At 42.6% G+C, this 17895-nt stretch overlaps 1 protein-coding gene across 1 annotated transcript in view; it reads left to right on the forward strand.

The window, feature by feature from the left end:
- The window catches only part of slc4a3 (solute carrier family 4 member 3), a 37703-nt gene that overhangs the window by 4377 nt on the left and 15431 nt on the right, over positions 1-17895 (forward strand). The window contains exons 2-7 of the mRNA XM_034561222.1: positions 3584-3758; positions 5274-5518; positions 5683-5870; positions 7782-8008; positions 16363-16508; positions 17620-17800. Of these exons, the coding sequence (XP_034417113.1) occupies positions 3584-3758; positions 5274-5518; positions 5683-5870; positions 7782-8008; positions 16363-16508; positions 17620-17800 (1162 nt within the window). The remainder of the gene's footprint in view (positions 1-3583; positions 3759-5273; positions 5519-5682; positions 5871-7781; positions 8009-16362; positions 16509-17619; positions 17801-17895) is intronic.

A 17895-nucleotide genomic window follows, 5' to 3' on the forward strand; every position in this document is an offset into this window, starting at 1 on the left:
AGTAATCCCTCGAAATCCCTCGAAATCCCTCTCGTCTCTGACGCGCCATGTGTTGCCGTCTGTATCTGCGGAGTCCCTCTGCTTACATTCTCTTTATTTTGCCGTCTTTCGGAAATTGGACAGAAAAAAACAAACTATAAATATGGCGAGGCGAAAACACCGTGCGGCGAGTACCGTGACCCTCACCGGGGGCCGTGCACTTCTGGGTTTGTTTTGTCGATTGTTCCAACATCTGTCGTAGGGTATACAATGCCTATTGTTTATTTCATGGCTGCACCATCACACCAGTGAATACTCTAGATTTCTTGCACGGCGATCGCAGTTACAATATTCCCAGTTTTTAGCATACATAATTAAATTGTGTATATATAGAAGAGGTTTTTCAGGGAATTGTGTTTTTAATGGAATTCCGATGGGTTTGGCAAAATGGAAGAGGTGTATTGCATTGGTCTGCCAGTTTATGGGCAACTTAATCTAACAGAGATATGTGAAATGACCAAGGCCTCTCAGGGTTACGTTTGGCAATATTCTTTATTCTTTCTGGCTGTGTCTCTGCTCTCGGGTCCCGCGCCTCCATCCATATTGCACCTAATATAGGGGAGGGACACACAACCCATGATCCCCTGCAGCTGAGGCCAATTAGGCCTCTTCGGGGGCTCCTGTTCCCGGAGCCACTCCCCTGAGCCTGACCACGCCCCACCACCACAAGCAGTTTGAAGGTTAATTCAATGTAAAGGTTTAGGCAACAGAAACTGATGTTACCTTAAAAAAAAATAATCACGTCGTTAAAGTAAAATACGTAAACGCGTCACAAACCTAACTTCACAATAACGCAACAACAAAGTCCTGTATTTGTTTGACACGCCCACCAAAAGTCCTCTTCACCGTTGGAAATCTCTGCCACGGCTTGTACTGCGTCACTAGTGGCAGCTCCACCTGCATGGGTTCAATAGACGTGAACAACCCGAATACCCCAGAATGTTTTCCTCATCACGACTGTGGAGGCATTTGATCTTTGAAAAACGAGGCAAACACCCTTTTCCATATTAGTAAGCAGATGAATATTTGATCCATTAAATATGAAATATTAATGCTGGCAGCATGTTTTTCACAGTCATCACACTGTTTGAATCCTCCTCCTAATTGATTAGAAGTGGCTGAACCAGCCACAGAGTGGTTGAGTTGTTACGCATCAAATGTTGTGCTTGATGTGGATGGTGAGCCGCAGTGCTAATACTCCTAGAGATGCAGTTATTATCCGGTATTCATTATTTGGAGGTTTCCTTCTCTGTGTTGGCAACACCTCTGACGTAAATTGGATTATATAATTCCTTTGTGCTCCACTGGTTCTTTTTTTGTTTTATTTTTAATTTTTTGGTCCGACCAATAGTCCAAAACTCAAAGATAAAGAAAACTAAAAACAAGTCTTCATATTTGAGAAGTTGAAACTAATGATTTCTTTGTTGTCATTTCTTGCTTAGAAAATGACTTTTAATGATTAATCAATTAATCAAATTGTTGCAGATTAATTCTTTGTTGAAGAATAAACACCAAAACATCAAATAATAATAAAAGAATAATCCAGGTATTTCTCCTGTGTTGTCCAGTTATCTCTTGTTACATCCCAAAATGATGTATGTATTTCTAAAGCGAAAATTCCTCTTTTCTCTCTTCTTGGAAATAGGGGCATTTATCTTCACGTTGGGTGCATGCACATACGCTTATGCAATCAAATATGATTTGGAGCAACTAGATAACCCTAGACAAGGGACTGTCAGCTGGTATAAAAAAATAAAAAAACACCCTACTGCTCTTTCTAAAACTCCATAACTCACTGCTCCTCACTATTAGACTGTATTTACTTTTGAGACACCCAACGACATTTAAAATCTAAACCGTTGTTGCATCACAGAAGCAAAGAACCCTCCATCTCCCCTTTCACTTGGTGATACTGTATCCGTCCGATTGTTTTGTCTCTCTTCTCTCACATCAGAACTTCTCACCAGACAGATCGAGTGGTCCATCTGTGTTCAGTGTGAATGAAAGTAGCCTTTCAGTGTATCCAAACACTGGAATAATAGCCCTCTTCTAAAATCTCTTGATTGCCATTGCGTCCCACTGTCGATTTTTAAATGTGCCGTGCTTGAAATCACTGCGGCTCCATTGTGCGTCGTCCAAAAATCGGACTCACGTCGGGGCCTCCACCACCTGGGCACGGGTCGCCCTCCTCCCGGGTCACCTCCACCTCCAACTGACTTCAAAGAGTGTTGTGCCAATGGAGCTTGAGCTAAAGCAAAAAGCAGGTTGAGAGGAAAATCCTTTTTTTGTCCTGTAGCATCTGCCACAGCTGAGAGTATTATTCACACTATTATATTCAGAGCAAGGTAAGAAGGGGAGGACGTTGGAGAGGTTGAAATTAAACCAGAATGGCTTCGCCGGAATATAGAGCGACTAAAGTAATGAGGAAAATGGAGCTGGCTGTGCTGTGAAAACACCTTTTCTACTGCTCACTAAATTTAAAATCCCCCCTTTTTTTATTCTGTCTGGCTCCTTCTGACTCGGGTCTTGTGTAGATAAGGTAGCTCAGACCATTAAACGTATCCCGTCCCTTCATCCCACTGGTAATTAGGGCGTAATGGAGCCTCGGCTCAGAGAAATTGGAGACCACCGAGTGCTCACCGGTCTTGCCAGCACCAATCTGAGGCCTGTCCCAAAAGATTTGACCTATCAGAGGCACCGAACGGCTCTGGCAGGACACTCCCTCCAGCCTCCGCGGTCTCCAGGGGCTGTCGAGTGCATTAGTTCTCTGCTGCTTAGCACTATGTTGTATTGATCTGATGTCCTCACATGCAGTGGACGGTGTACAGACACTATGTGCTCATTGTGCTCTAACAGGATTACAGTACGCTACCTTTAGCGCACTCCTCTGAGGAATAGAAAGCAAAAAACAGGGTTTTGGGCCAACTTTGATTGTTTTTTTTGGCAGAATATTCTTTTTTTCCGAGTTATACGCAATTCAAACGGCTTACGTTGAGTCAGTTTACAACAGTATATACAGTACACACTGTGGAAGTGAGGATGGGAGTGCCCACCGTATTTGTTCTAGGTTCATCCTGATTAGAACTTCCTCCAAAGCACTCCACTTAAAGGAATACTTATGACCATTTGTATAATCAATTACTAACCCTGTGTTACCTGCAATTCTTGAATAATTAGTTTTTTCTCATATGCCTTTTGGGCAAATGGAGAATCCAAAAAACAGATGCTTTTTCTCCACAATCTTACTATTCAAAACACTTCCTCCACTACTACTGCAGCAAGCATGATACAGTAGAGGAATTGTTTTAGATATTAACATTTGTTTCTGAAGCAGTAAACATATGATTGGATAAATGAGACTTGGATTATTCTTTATGAGATGTGTGTGAGAGTTTGCATTTGCAGTTAGGTTTTTGCCTCCATTAACTTACATTCATCAAGAGTTATCTTTGAACTTTACCGTAACCAATTACAACCCAACGAAGAAGGAAAGGGCTCTCCTCGTTCGCTCTTTCTATCTGTGGAAAGTGTTCTCCTTCTCCAGGTGAAGGTGGAGGAGGAAGATGAGGACGGATCAGCGGAGGAACTGGAAGGAGACGAGGAGGAGCAAAACTGGGAGAAAGCATTGTCTGTGGAGCGCTTCGGCGACATCATCAGCGATTCTGCTTCCGCCGGCGGAGACAAGATGGGCCGGCACTACACTGAGAAAGACTTTGAATGTAAGTACTACGTCAACATTACGTCTACAAGTACACGATAAAGTAAAAACGGTTCTTTAATTACTCCAAATTACTATTAGAAGGCAAACTACTCAGAGTAAAATAGAATTCCTATACTTCCTACAGTCATTTGACGTCAACATTTTTATAATAATATCATATTTCTGTCTTTACATGCTCCTTATATTTTATGTTCCTATCCATGTCTTAGTGGACACTTTGGTGCAATATTTTGGCCATTAGATGGATTGCTCTGAAATATTGTAGAGACATTCATTCCACTTAACACGACGTGGTTGTCGTCATCGTGACGTCACCCATCAGTTTGTGGAATGACGTTTTGAAGCCTTGAGTTTGACATCGCCATCTTGGCTTTTTGCAACCCGGAAGTGACACAAGAGGGTTGGAGCAGAACCAAATGCTGAAAAGGGCAACCAGCATTTTACTTGTAACTTTCAAGAAGTGAAAACACAGTGTGAAAGTGTTAAAGCTGTAAGAAAACACAAACAACTCACAGCCAGGCGACCTGTCAATCACAAGGTAGCTACGCCCTAAAGCATACTTTGCTTTATGGTCTATTTTACACAAGATTAGAATGAATGCAAGTTTATGGCACTTCTGCATTGGCTTTACTTTCAGGACATGAAAGTCTGGTTGTTGTGGTGTTTGTGTGCTGCTTGTTAATAAATATGATTACCTTGGTACATATAGCATGCTAGCATGGTGACATTAGCATTTAGCACCACTGTGTCTAAGTACAGCCTCACAGAGCTACTAACATAAACAGATATCCATGTTAATAATGTGTTTGTATCATCCACTTAAATATACATGTGTTTATGAGTGTATAAATACACATGTATATAATCTAATCCTGACCTTGTCCATCAAACTGTGACATTAAGAGATCAGAATTAGAGCCAGATGGCTGGATGTAAACGTATCAGTGGATTATTATTAGACAGATTAGCTGACTGATACCACATGCTCTGGCAGGAGATAATAGTGGCTAAAATTATCTAGAGCCGTGTGGATTAAACATTGCATTCCTCCATTATTACATGTAAATTAAAATCTAAAGCGTTTGTGTTGTGTTGTGTCTTTCAAGTGCTTAATAGGAAATTAGAGGGGTAGAGAGCATCTCCTCTGGGAATAGCACCGGGTTTCTTTCTTTGCAATTGTGCAGTTCTGTAATAACAACGAATGTGGTTGGAATGTGTATAGAGATGCAAATGCGTCATAACTCATATTGCATAGATTGTTGCCCTGTGTTTGGCGGGGACAAAAAACACAAATAGGGCCATTAGCATTGTCTGACATGCTGAAAAATGTGTGAAGTAGCTCATGATAGCTCAGAACCTCCCCATATGAGAAGAGATCATCACTTGACCTTTTGCGGCATCAATTTAGTTTCCTGTCCAAAGCGATAACGTGTCAGCCGTTCAAGCAAATATCAATTACCTCTTTACCTCTGGCACTCTTCTGATTCCATTGTCAATGTCGTTCTGAATGCAGATCACAGACACACGTTTCACCATACCCACCACCCCTTATCCACCCACCTGCCCCTGCCCCAGCGTCTACGAAAGAGGGTGCACAGCACGGACCGGAGGCGCAAAAAGAAACGGAAGAAAAAAAAGACCTCCCTGGCCCCGTCCGACGTCACGCCCACCATCCACGAGGTAGACGAAGAAGAGTCCGAGACCGACGGACAGGGAGTGGCCGCCACGCCCACGGTGCTGCCTGACACCCAACCACAGGTAAAATAGGACTGAGGAATCACGGGGGCCTCTAAGTGTAAAGGTGACGAGATGCATTCATACACTTCACGGAGGCTCGTCTCTGCCGTTGAGATGGCCGAGGCATGTATGGCCACATTGTTAGCACATTGCTCCCCTCTCACTAATCTTCATCTTCCTCTCAGTTTAGTTTGGGGAGCCAAGAGGACTTGGAGGAACCCCTTCCGCTCGCCGTCTTCCACACGGAAAACGAAGAGCATCCATCGTCGAGGAAAGCCTCGCCCGTTCTGATAAAGGAGGAGGCTCATAATGGGGGGATTGCCGTTCTCGGACCCAATGAGGAGGTGCATGGAGAGGGAGCGGCTTGCAAGAGGTGGGCTATGAGAACATCTCTGGATGTTCTGTTGGCTTCATGGGTTTAGGAACAGAGTGGTCGTACATCATCAGTAATAGCAACATATAAATTGTAAATGGGAAACGGACCTGTACTTGCACAAGCGCCTTTCCAGTCTACGTGTCATTCACACACTGAGGGCTAACATGCCAGGTGCCACCGGCCAATCAGTGTTATGTAATCATTCACACCCATTCATACACCCATTGCACAGCCTTGGAGAGCAATTTGGGGTGAAGTGTCTTGCCGAAGGACACATCGACGTGGACTAGAGGAGCCGGAGGTGGAACAGCACATTTGTTCTGATTGAGGCACGACCCGCTTTACCTTTCGAGCCACACTCGGTACACGTAGGTAACCGTTACACCGATACAGTTAAAAGATAGGATTTGGAACACGCTTTGATATTATATCATCAATATGTTCAAATAAAACAAATCTAATATTCTTTTTCAATTTGTAATACGAAAAGTGTCCCTTGGAGTGACAAACCCTCAGAGAACTAGAAGGACTAGAAGGGCAGATGTCCACCGAGGCTAAATTCCCTATCTCGTAAGGTTTTGAACCGGTTTTGAAAGCTTCCTCGTTGGCCCATTGACCCTTCAATCGAGTTTCATGAAAATCGAGGAAGTCGTTTTTCTTTAATCTTGCTTCCAAACAGACAAACACAACCTCGTTGGCGGGGTGAATTATCACCCGACTCTCCAGTTCCTCTCACCTCTACTGAGTCTTCCTCAGCTTAGCAGAGTTTTCTCTCTTCCTTCCTCCCAGTCCATTGAGCAGGAGTTGTTTTCAGCATGTAAGTTGTAATATTTACTCTCTGTTTTGGTACGTCTGTAGAATATCTGTCTTTGTACCAGCTAAATGTTCACTGTGTCAATCTGCTGTTTGTTGCTGGTGAGGTAGCGTATAGTGGAATTATAAAGGCCTGAGGGGATCAGCAGTGTGGGGGTGATCATTTTCTAGTATTTTTCGAGTATTTTAGTCCATTGCGGGTGGTTTTCTATTCGGGTTCCTTTTACTGGGGAGTGTGTACTGGTAACGTCGGATGAAACATACATGACACAGAGGGGCAGTATGTTTTAAAAAGCCTCGTCGACTCGGATGAACAAGTTGTGTGGTGCACCGTTATGTGTTATGTTTTTGTCGGCCACGGCACAGGAGAGGATGCCAAAGCTGGATTGAAGATGAATCGGTTATTATTCTGAGGTTTATTTTTGCATCTAATGTATCTAGGAATCTTTCTTTAAAAATAGCAAACGCAGCAAAGGATACAAGCAGCTCAACAGAAGAGCTCAGAGTTGTTGTTGTTGTTGTTGTTATTGCATGCACAGGCTCAGACAAATGCATGTGAACTGTACATGAGCAGTGTACATGTTTCAGTAGGAATGTAACCATCAAACAAATCAACACTAAGAACACATGCATGCAGTTCATAAGGCTGGAGGTCCAGCTATTGGAAGACCATCGAAAATCATTGTTTTTATTATGAAATAATGCATGGATTTTGCGACTCGGAGGTCAGGGGCCTCATGGTGATCCAGGTATTCGTCTTTGCTAATACCTGGATGGATAAAAGCACAGACACCCCACCATGCCTGTGCCATGCAAGACTGTGTTGTTGCTGTTTGAGTGGACACAGCTGAGGATGACTCAGGTTTGGCCAGGAGATCCAGTCCTACTGCTGTGTTGTGGAGCCCTCTACTGGCGAAGAGACAGCAACGCAACCGAGGTGCACAACACAGCATTTTGGTCATTTGAGTTTCGAGTAAATCACAACATCTGAGTTTAGACACTTTGTACGACATAATTCCCGTGAATGCCTTGTAATATGAAGCTCATCATGGCAGCATTTGACAACCTTTAATCTACCTTGTGATTTTGTGTCAGTGTCCCCCCGGGATCAGATCCCTCGAGCTCAACCCCGAGCCGCGGCTGGTTCCGCAGGAAGCCCGTCCACCATCGTCCGGCGGGCGCCCAGCGGAGCAACTATGACCTGCGGGAGCGGATCTGCATCGGCAGCATGACGGCTCTGGAGACGGCCGTCTACCAGCAGGTGCCCACCGACGAGGCCGAGGCCCAGATGTTGGCCAGCGCCGACCTGGATGACATGAAAAGTAAGGGAGATGGAAGTGTGACATGTATTCTCTTCAAAAGCTTCACTGTCTTATTGTACCCTTCACGCCGCTACACTACAATGTCGCCCACTACGCAATCACTACTTTTCACATTCTTCTACCGTGTAGCATATTTATATATATTGGACGGGGCCTCATTTATTACCAGTTGACTAAAAAACAACTTTTTATATTGAGAAGATAAGGGCTTTGGATCAGGAGAATGGGAGATGATGGACCATCTGAGATGACTCAGTTTCTGCTCTTCACAGACGCCACAACGACGTTGTGTGTGCGTGTGTGTGTGTGTGTGTGTGTGTGAGGTGTGTTTTTTTTCTGCTGTGATTGTTACATTGCAGCCAGCCACTGAGCTCTACCACTTCTCCATCAGACCTACATGACATCACCTGCTGTGGTTGCTAGGATATGTGTGATGTAACCGGCCAGGTCTATATAGCAGTTAGATGAAGTCATGTTTTTATAGCATGTGCTATTTGGGCTGGTGATTCAATTTGCAAAGGTTCACGTCCTCTATTATTATTAATTAAAGTCTGCTGCTGGTTAATATTTCTTTAGTACACACTACGCAGGTTATTATGGGCACCAGCTCAAAATGAGAATACTAAATATTGGATGCCGGCAGCTTCTGTGTGTGTCGGATATTCATCCGTTCCACCTGACAGAGAACTGGATATTGTTTTTATTGATGTGTCACTTCTGTTGTGTGGAAAACAGACTTGTGTTGCTTTGATTAAAACATAAATGTGTTTTTTTATAGAACGTATCGGCTTGATTTTACTGGTCATGGTAAAAACATGGCAGGGTCTCCCATCAAAGTATCAATTTCAGCATTTTGGTTTAATAGCTTTTTTCACCTGCATTTTGGTTTCATTCATTTAATAACAATCAGCTTCCTCTCCTGGCATTAATAAATATATCTGCCTGACAACAGTAGTACAAGTTATGGAAATTTAGAATTTTGCAATTTTAACATTTTAATGACTTCTTTTTGCCTTCTGACCTTCTTCCGTTTATTAAATCCTTGGCATATGGATAAATAAATAGTAGATGACCCAATGGCACACACACACACACAATTGCTTTCTTTTTCTTTTTCTGCAGCTGCTTTTTTTTCAGCTTCATCTAATTTAAGAAACCTTCTTTGTAAATACTGACTTTTTAATTTGTATGCATACTATATATTATCTCAATTATAGTCATTGTGTGGACTTGCATTGCGCTTTTCTATTCCTCCGACCAATTCAAAGCTCATTCATAGACAACTGGACTCTCTAACATTCATACAACATTCATACAACATTCATACAACATTCATACAACATTCACACACCGCAGAACAGCTACAGGAGCAATTTGGGTTTAAGTGCCTTGCCCAAGGGCACATCTACCTGTGCTAGCGGAGCCGGGGATCGAACCGCCGGTCCTCTGATTGAAGGACGACCCCGCTCTACCACTGAGCCACAGTCACTGACCCTAAATTACTAACTGTATACTAAAACATTAATACACTATTTTAACAATGAAAAAAAAAAAAAAGTATGATGTAAACAATAATCTAACTATAGAAATGCAAGTAAAATGAATGCAACAGACCTATTGGACCCTACAATACTACGTACTAGAGCATGTTGACGCTGTTCACAGTAACAGTATGTTGTTAATATCTAAAAATCTTCCTTTCATCTGGATTATAATAAAGTGTGTAATCTAAAATATAACTCGGCTCCACACGTTTAGAAGTAAGCTTCCATCTGAGAAACGACACTCTCCACTCGTGAATTATGTACATGCATAATCGCGTTTACAGTATGATGATGAAGGGAAAACTCTGGATGTTTCTTTCTACGTAGATGTGTATATACTCAGTTATCAGATATTGTTGTGATGGAAAAAGACACTGAATGCATCAAAACTATGCGTTAACCACCCATTTCAATGGGAGGCCCACTGCAGTGAAGAGTTGTTATGAGGAAAGTAGGAGCACATAACAAGCACATTTAGCTTTTTCCATATCGTGAAGACGTTTTACCTCCAAAAGGCAGCCCAAAATATCATATCATCACAGAGCTGTGGATCTTCCGGGGGGCACCGATGTACTAATGTAAGATTTATTAGCTGCATTTTTTTCAGTTTTCACCAAATCTGCATTAGCTGAGTTTTGTTGCAGGTTTTTAAAACCCCTTGATCACATGTTTACGCTTCCGTAGTAGAACGTATCAAATGCACCACATATCTCACGTATCCAGGGCAGCCTCTCCCTCTCTCCCAGCGTCCAGGGCATTAATTAACAGAGGACGCGGTCGATTCCCCTTCAGCAGCGACCCTGCCCCCGGCCTTTCACTGCTTTGCCACGGCCGAGCAATCATTGACTGTTTAGGAACCGGAATCCAGACGACCCGCGGTCACTCAAAAAGCAGCGATCCGATTGGTAGGGAGCGACGCTCCACATTGACGGGACCGTGTGTGTGTGTGTGTGTGTGTGTGTTTCCCCCGCTGTGTGTCGGCAATCTTCAGCTGCACTCTGAGCTCAGGTTGTAAGTCAAAGTGTGAGCTGGTTTTAGTCTTACTGAAGATGAAGAAGCGATTCTGATTTAATAGGGACATTGTCATAGTGAGTCCTGAACCTCTCAATCAAAGGTGTCTTGATGTCAGAGGCTTTAAAAACATTTTATTCCTTTTCATTTGACAAACATCATATGTGTACTTTATAGCGCGATTCAATAGGGACCAAACACACATATATTTCTGCATCTCAGGACAATTTGTCTAGCTCCACCCACAAGTCGTGATGTACAAAGAAAACGCAGATCCTGTCATATTCAACACTGTATTCAACATTTCATTGTCCTTTTATTTAACTTTATAAACTGACAAGAAACACAAGTTAGTAAATTAGTAAAAAACTTCCTGCTTTCCTATTAACACACACACACACAGATACATGCATATGCATACAGTGACACTCACACATACATAATATTCAAGCACGTCGAGCAGGTTTTAGAGAGGGTCCTGTTGAGTCCTCACACTGGGCCACCTGTTGTAGACAAGTCAGACCACGACATCACAGGGGACGCACGGTTTCCATGGAGACCCAGAGGCGGGAATGGTGCAGCTTGCTGGAGCTGCTTCTTAGGTGTTATTCACATATTCTCATCCTTTAGATTTCACACTTGCACTACTTGTTGTTGCTCGTAGGCAGTTCTCAGTATATATTTCTGCACGTATCTTTTTGGTGACTTTTTTCAGTTTTAATGAGATCTGGGTGGAGAAACTTGACCCTCATGCACATCACGTGGTTGGAAAGTGATGGCGGCGCTATGGAAACGAAAGGCATCAACTCTTCTGCTCGGATCCATTTTATGTCGGATTTCCAAAAGCCAGCAGGATCGATGGGACGTCGTTAAAAAAGGGCGGCACTGCCATTCGGCTCTCACAAAGTAGACCATCCCTTATCAATACTTCCTGTTGGAGCTGCAGCTGAAGTTGAACGTTGCTACCATTGATGCATCGCTCTGATTGTGGATACAGCGGGGGACCTCTGCCTGAGGGTGTCGCGGCGACATAGCGTTGGCTTTTGGATTTAAGGCAAACTAAAAACTATTTGGGACATTGAGGATCTTGTGCTGAATCTTTGGACTGCAGCGTTTTTCTTAGCTTCATAGAACTTCCTTTTCAGAAGTTGGACTCCCTGAGCGCCAGCTATTCTTTTCATGGCAGTCTAAGGCCAAAGTCTTTTTAAAAAACATCTAATATTGGAGGTGGTTTTCAAAGTCTACACACTTATTTTGCACCACCAGGAGCATACAACAGAGGTAGGCTAGTGTTCACTGCAAAGACCCAGGCACATCAGAACAGTGACCCAGGGCGAGCAACGGCGTACAGGAGTCGGAAGCCCTGGATGAGCAGTGTGTCCACTCGGGGATCGGAGGGTAGGAGGAGGTACCGACTGTGGAGATGACAGACGTTGAGGGACCAGAGAACCAGAGCCATGGGACCACTGATAAGAAGCCTTGCACTGACCACCCTGGACCAGAGCGTCGGTGCAGTGTCCAGAAAGGCTTAGGCACCCCAAAACAGAACCGACAGGACCACCACGGCTCGACGCCCAACGTGGAAGGGGAGTTTGAATTTGAAGAGTTTGTTTTGGATTTCGACGACTATGACTTGCTCGAGTCGATCCACACTCAGCTGGGGTCCACACCCGAGCCAACCCGTAAGTCGTGTGTCGAGAGATACACCTATATGCTCTTGTCCAGTCAACGCAGTGCTTTCAGTCGTGGACATTCGACCGCAGTGAAAGCTACGTCCAGCTTCTGATGAAGGAAGTTCTGATGCAATAGTAAATAGAAATTCCCATGGATGATTCTATTTTTATATGACTGATCAATAGACGGGGGGCTCTTTTTCCATTGATTGTGTAGCATGCCACTCGCTTAATTAATGGCAGTATAATGCTCATTCAACACACAGAACAAAGTTGCCCACAGTATTGAGCGAATTGACAGGGAGCCCCACTGCTGCTCTTTCCTGCTTTCCTATTGATCCAGTGGCACCCATTTGGCCTCTGGGGTGAGCCATAGCTGGAGCGGAAAGACATTTCATTGACCAGCAATGTGTGGTTCCGCAATTCACATCCCGGTTTGGAACATGGGCACGTATAGCACATTGCCGTGTGATGAAGCTCGGTTCCAACGCATGCAAAAGGTGATCTGCCTGCAATACCTTGGCTCATCAATCACAAATTGCAATTGGGACAGATTTTATGACCAGTAAATGTAGACAGTTTTAGCAGCATATTTCAAACCTTTTTTATTTAATTTTTAGCTTTTGGCAATGATGCAGTTTTAATTCAATGGAAATAAATGAAAAAGTAATCGTTACGCTTATTGGTTCCTTTTGAAATAATAATTTAAAAAAAGCTCACATATCTGGTTAAGGCACATGTGCAGAGACACCTCCCTCCATCTTTAACGCTTCAGGGTTGACCGAGACATATTTTCATGGAGGCACTTCTTGTGACTGTCGTTGGACAGATGTTTTTGAAAAGCTACGAAGCTTCACATGAGAAAACATTGATTTGTGAAAGATACGCTTGGCGTAGTCGCCCGATTGGTACCGAGCTGGTGCAACTCTCAACAGAGATTAAGAAGGAAGAGAGACGCCTCACTCAACAGCTACTTCCATACACTATTTTTTGATGAGCGGGTCAGGGTTTTTTTTTAATACCCACACCCACCCAACCTGTTGTGGGAGCCAATCTGCAACAATATGCGTTAATCAACCGCCAGAACACAACCTGGCAAACCACCAAATGTATGCGTTGTAGTATAGCTCAATTGTCCGGACTGAGGACTAAGACAAGAAGGACAGAGAGAATGCCTGAGAGCCGCTGTGAGACATACTACCGCATATGCAGTTTACATTTGTCAGATCCATGTAATGCTGGACGAGTGTAATGCAGCCTCTGGGCCGAATGTGGCCCGGCAATTCAATATGTTATGATCACCAATTGGCCTAGGATTCAATACAGTAGTAGCTGAAAACATCTCGCACCAACCAGGTATCTGAGGTTGGTTGAGCAGTTAAAAGGTGTAACTTGTAAGTTGCTCTTGATAACTTTCCGACAGACATTTATGGTCCCCAGAGGATGAATCATTATGACTTTGTTGAACCCCTGATGCTTCCTATAGAGCCATCATCAGGTCAAAACTTGTATATTTGAAAAAAAAATGCTATATAACAAAAGAAAGTCTGGTCAGCTTTAGCTATACTTTAGTGATAATGATCAAAGCCAGCATCCAAATGTTCTAAACGAAGATGGTGCATGTCAACTTTGGCATTTTGCATTTGGTAACTGTATACTCTAAGTTTTGTTTATCTTCTTTGGGTGTCTGTTGCCATGAGGATTTGTTTTATCAACAAGTAGAGAATTGAGGCCAAACATTACTGTTTTTAAAAACTAGTCTCAAAGGTGAACACACCAAAGTGTTAGTTCTTCTAAATAAATATCCCTCTTAAGAAATACCCCTTCGATACAAAGGTTCATGACATAATGTCAAACCAAGCTATAGATTTTAGATGACGTGGTTAAAAATAAGTTGTAAATTAGATTTGTACAACCATTTTATTTCAGTCAGGCCAAGAGCACAAAGAAAGAGAAAATCAGATATTGGTACTTGGCAAGCAAACACATTGTTTTTTATGATGTAATGATATTGAATGGATTTGCCTGATTTCTAAAAATGCACATAGATCGGTGTTATCAAAATCAGATGGTTGGTTACACGGAGATAGTTCAGCTGACTCGTTCTACAATCTAGAACATGTGTGTCTCGTCGTTGACCCAAGACAACAATGAAGACCAGTCATGTTGCCAATGCTAAGTCCTTTCACAAAGAAAAAACAAAGGTTTTTTTTCTTCCAGCCCACTGGAAAAATAAACAATAATCAAAAGGTCATGAATGTGCCACAAGTTTCTACACTTAAATCAGAAAATAAATATTAGAAAATAAAACGTGTGTGAATTTCTCGGTAGACTTGACATTGCCTTGAAATGTCTCCGTCTATGATAGTCCCTCCAATTCCATTTCTTTAAATGGTATATGGTTTATTTGTATTTACATTTTTATAAGTGTGAATGTTCCAGCGTGCATCTTCGGCAAATATATTTTGGAAACAGCCTAATTACTTTTTAAAAGTTACCCATTACCTCATATTACTAGACAACAAAAAACAACAGCAAATAAATAAAAATTACATAACAGCATAACAACCAACTATACGAAAAATCAGACAAGGGCAGAAAAACACGGACATAAATCGAACATAAATTATCATGAATCATCACCCTCCATATTGAACCTAGTATAAATATTGTATTTATCTCCTTCTGCTGATCTAAATTGATCCCAGGAAAACTCCTCAGAGATTGAAAAATGGTATGTGGTATTGTTGAATCTTGACAATATGCTCACACTCCTGTAGATGGAGTGCATATTGTTATTTTAATCATGGGCTGTTTAACATCAAAGGCCTCAGCCAGGGTAAGATACCAGCTCCAGAGGAGGAAGAGGAACAAAATGATGCCCTTATCCCCCAGAAGGCATGTGTCCGTGCCTCGCCCTCTGGTGAGGAAATGTGCTGCAGCAGTTCATGCGAGGACAGCTTTGACTCTACGAAATGAAATACGGCCGAACTTCTGGATTTCCATTTCGCTCCGTTTCCCTGAGCAAGGCATGACGCAGCAGAATGGAATAATTACTGCAGTTTTTATGAGCACACACACACACAAACACACATAGACTCTCTCGCTCTCACTTCCTCTGCGGTTACCTCCGGCAGCTCATGTAAAAGATTTTAAAAAGGCTGTGTTTATTGAGTGTAAAATGATGTTCAGCCGTTGGCCAGTCTGACTGAATGCAAATGACAATTTATAAACTGTCCCCCAGATCTTTACCGACCTTTAATACACCAACCCCATTTTTACAAGTTCACCATATATAACTTAATACATTACCTATACCCATAATCCCTATTTGCTGCCTGGAAAAGGATTATTAATCCAAACACTCCTGGTATGCTTTGAAAGGTAGGTGGTAGAACAGTTAATACACCTGATTAAAACATGTAGAACTACTTGTATGTTTCTTTAACCATCTCATTTTCTTGTCTAAAATCAACAATAAATGTCACCAAATACCATGTATGTATAAAAACACAAACTGGGCCTGAAAATAATGAATACTAATCACAAATCTCTAATCATGTAAGACATCCTTTTCCACTCTATGAACACATTTCCCAGTTCCTTTATCCAAACGACTGACCTCACAAGCTTCCCACTCTCTTACATGGCAAATGATAGCCAGGTCCTCGCTGTAATAAGAAGACCTCCTCGTAAAATGCTAAATTCAATAAAATATGATTTGTGGCTGAAGGAAATTGAAAATGAAATTACTCTTTTTGAACTGACAAATGTCTGGAGGCCAAAGCACCTCCTCTGTAACAGTTTCCCATGGCTTACATACTGTTGATTCTCTCTCACCCGTGGAGCTGTTGCCTTCTGTTAGTGGATGTTCTTCCGTCAACTGGAAACTCAAACAGACAGACCAAATTAGATTCCAGATTTTCCGGCCGCGAGCACATTTTCTGTGTTAGAAAAGGATGTTGTATTCATTCCCGGTCCTAGAAAAAGAGCATCTCAATCCGCTTGCTCGCAGATGCACCAAGTTATGTTGGAATCTAAAATAGTGCCCCAGAAAAGTCATCAGGACCTTTTAGTAATGTTGAGCGTGTACATTTTGACTTTAAAAATGCTTGCGGCTGTACAGGTCACAGATTTGAGGACAACCCCGGGGTGAGACGCCACCTGGTGAAGAAGTCATCGCGGTGTCTGGTGAACCGAGCCAGCAACAGTTCCACGCCGCTGAGCAGCCTGAAGAAGAAGAGGAGAGCAGCAGATAAGAAAACCCATGAGGTTTGCAGCACACGTTATTAATCTGCATATTAACCGCTGGGTGAACACTTCATATTACGCAGGCACACATAGAACCCAAAAAGTTTCCGTTGTTGAAAACGTCGTCTTTAAAGCAGCGTACATTTCTTGACCACTTGGGGGCAGTTGAACTACCTTGAAAAGGCATCTTATCACCTTATTAAGTCATCATAGTGAACATGTCAGCGTACATTTGCACAGCATTGTGTTGGAATGGTCTTTCTGTTCCCCCCAACACATGTAAGTCCAATATTCACTCTCATTGTGGCCTTGGTTTGGATTCCACCAGCTCTTGAAGGGAAATATCTGGCTCTTTAGCGACTAGTAATACTACTTGTAATATCCAGTATGCTTATCTTTGGTTGCGTTAGGGTTCTTTCAATGGATTCTTGCATAAAACAGCTGCTAGAAACACGATTAATCCGAGCAGAATGAGCAAATAGGTTGTGGGCCATAAAAGCAAAACAATAAACTGAAAGTTTATGAAACTTAATGCGTTCAACACGACCAGTGACTCCTCTCACATCACACAGATCCATTGAAGATGTAAAAATGTCGATTAGTACTTCTTGATGAGCATGAGTCCATAAATGGTTCTCGTAGTGGTGTCTTAGTATCAGCACATTCCTCTTCATTGACCTGATGAGACTTGAAAAAAAAAAAAGTGCTCCTTGTGTTCCACCTCAAACTTGACCGCAGGAATTCCACAAAAGCACAAATCCTATGAGTATTATATTGCTTTGCTCTCAGAACGACTTTGCTAAAAAAGGAATATTAAGTTGAAATGCGACTGAATGTCTTTTCCAAACCATTTGGTTATCCTCTCAGTCCGAACCACTCTTAACTGGATCCAAACCACTTAGTTGCTCCCTACAAAGTTGAGTGTCAGCTGTGTCATTGGATTAGCTATCTTTGAATGTATTTTCCTATCAGTATAATGTTAAACTATCCAAGATGGGAACAAGTAGACTGTGGTGGTGGAATCATTTGTAGGCAAAAGGTTCTAACCTTACTGTAGTTATACTGTAATGCATACAAATGAGAGCTTTAAATACTTATATATATATATATATCTGTCCTACTTCATCTGCAGTTGTTTGTGGAGCTGAACGAGCTGATCGTGGACAAGGACCATGAAATGCGTTGGAAGGAACGGGCCCGCTGGATCAAGTTTGAGGAGGATGTGGAGGAGGAGACGGATCGCTGGGGTAAACCCCACGTGGCTTCACTCTCCTTCCGCAGCTTGCTGGAGCTTCGCCGCACCATCACGCACGGTAATACAGCGAGGCAGATGTTCACAGCACCAGTCTTGTGGTTTTACCTATTTCCCTGTTTCCATCTCCAAGATAGTCATAGTCAACTATTTCTC

This window comes from Cyclopterus lumpus, chromosome 21 (genome assembly GCF_009769545.1).
Source record: "Cyclopterus lumpus isolate fCycLum1 chromosome 21, fCycLum1.pri, whole genome shotgun sequence".
Classification (NCBI taxonomy): domain Eukaryota; kingdom Metazoa; phylum Chordata; class Actinopteri; order Perciformes; family Cyclopteridae; genus Cyclopterus; species Cyclopterus lumpus.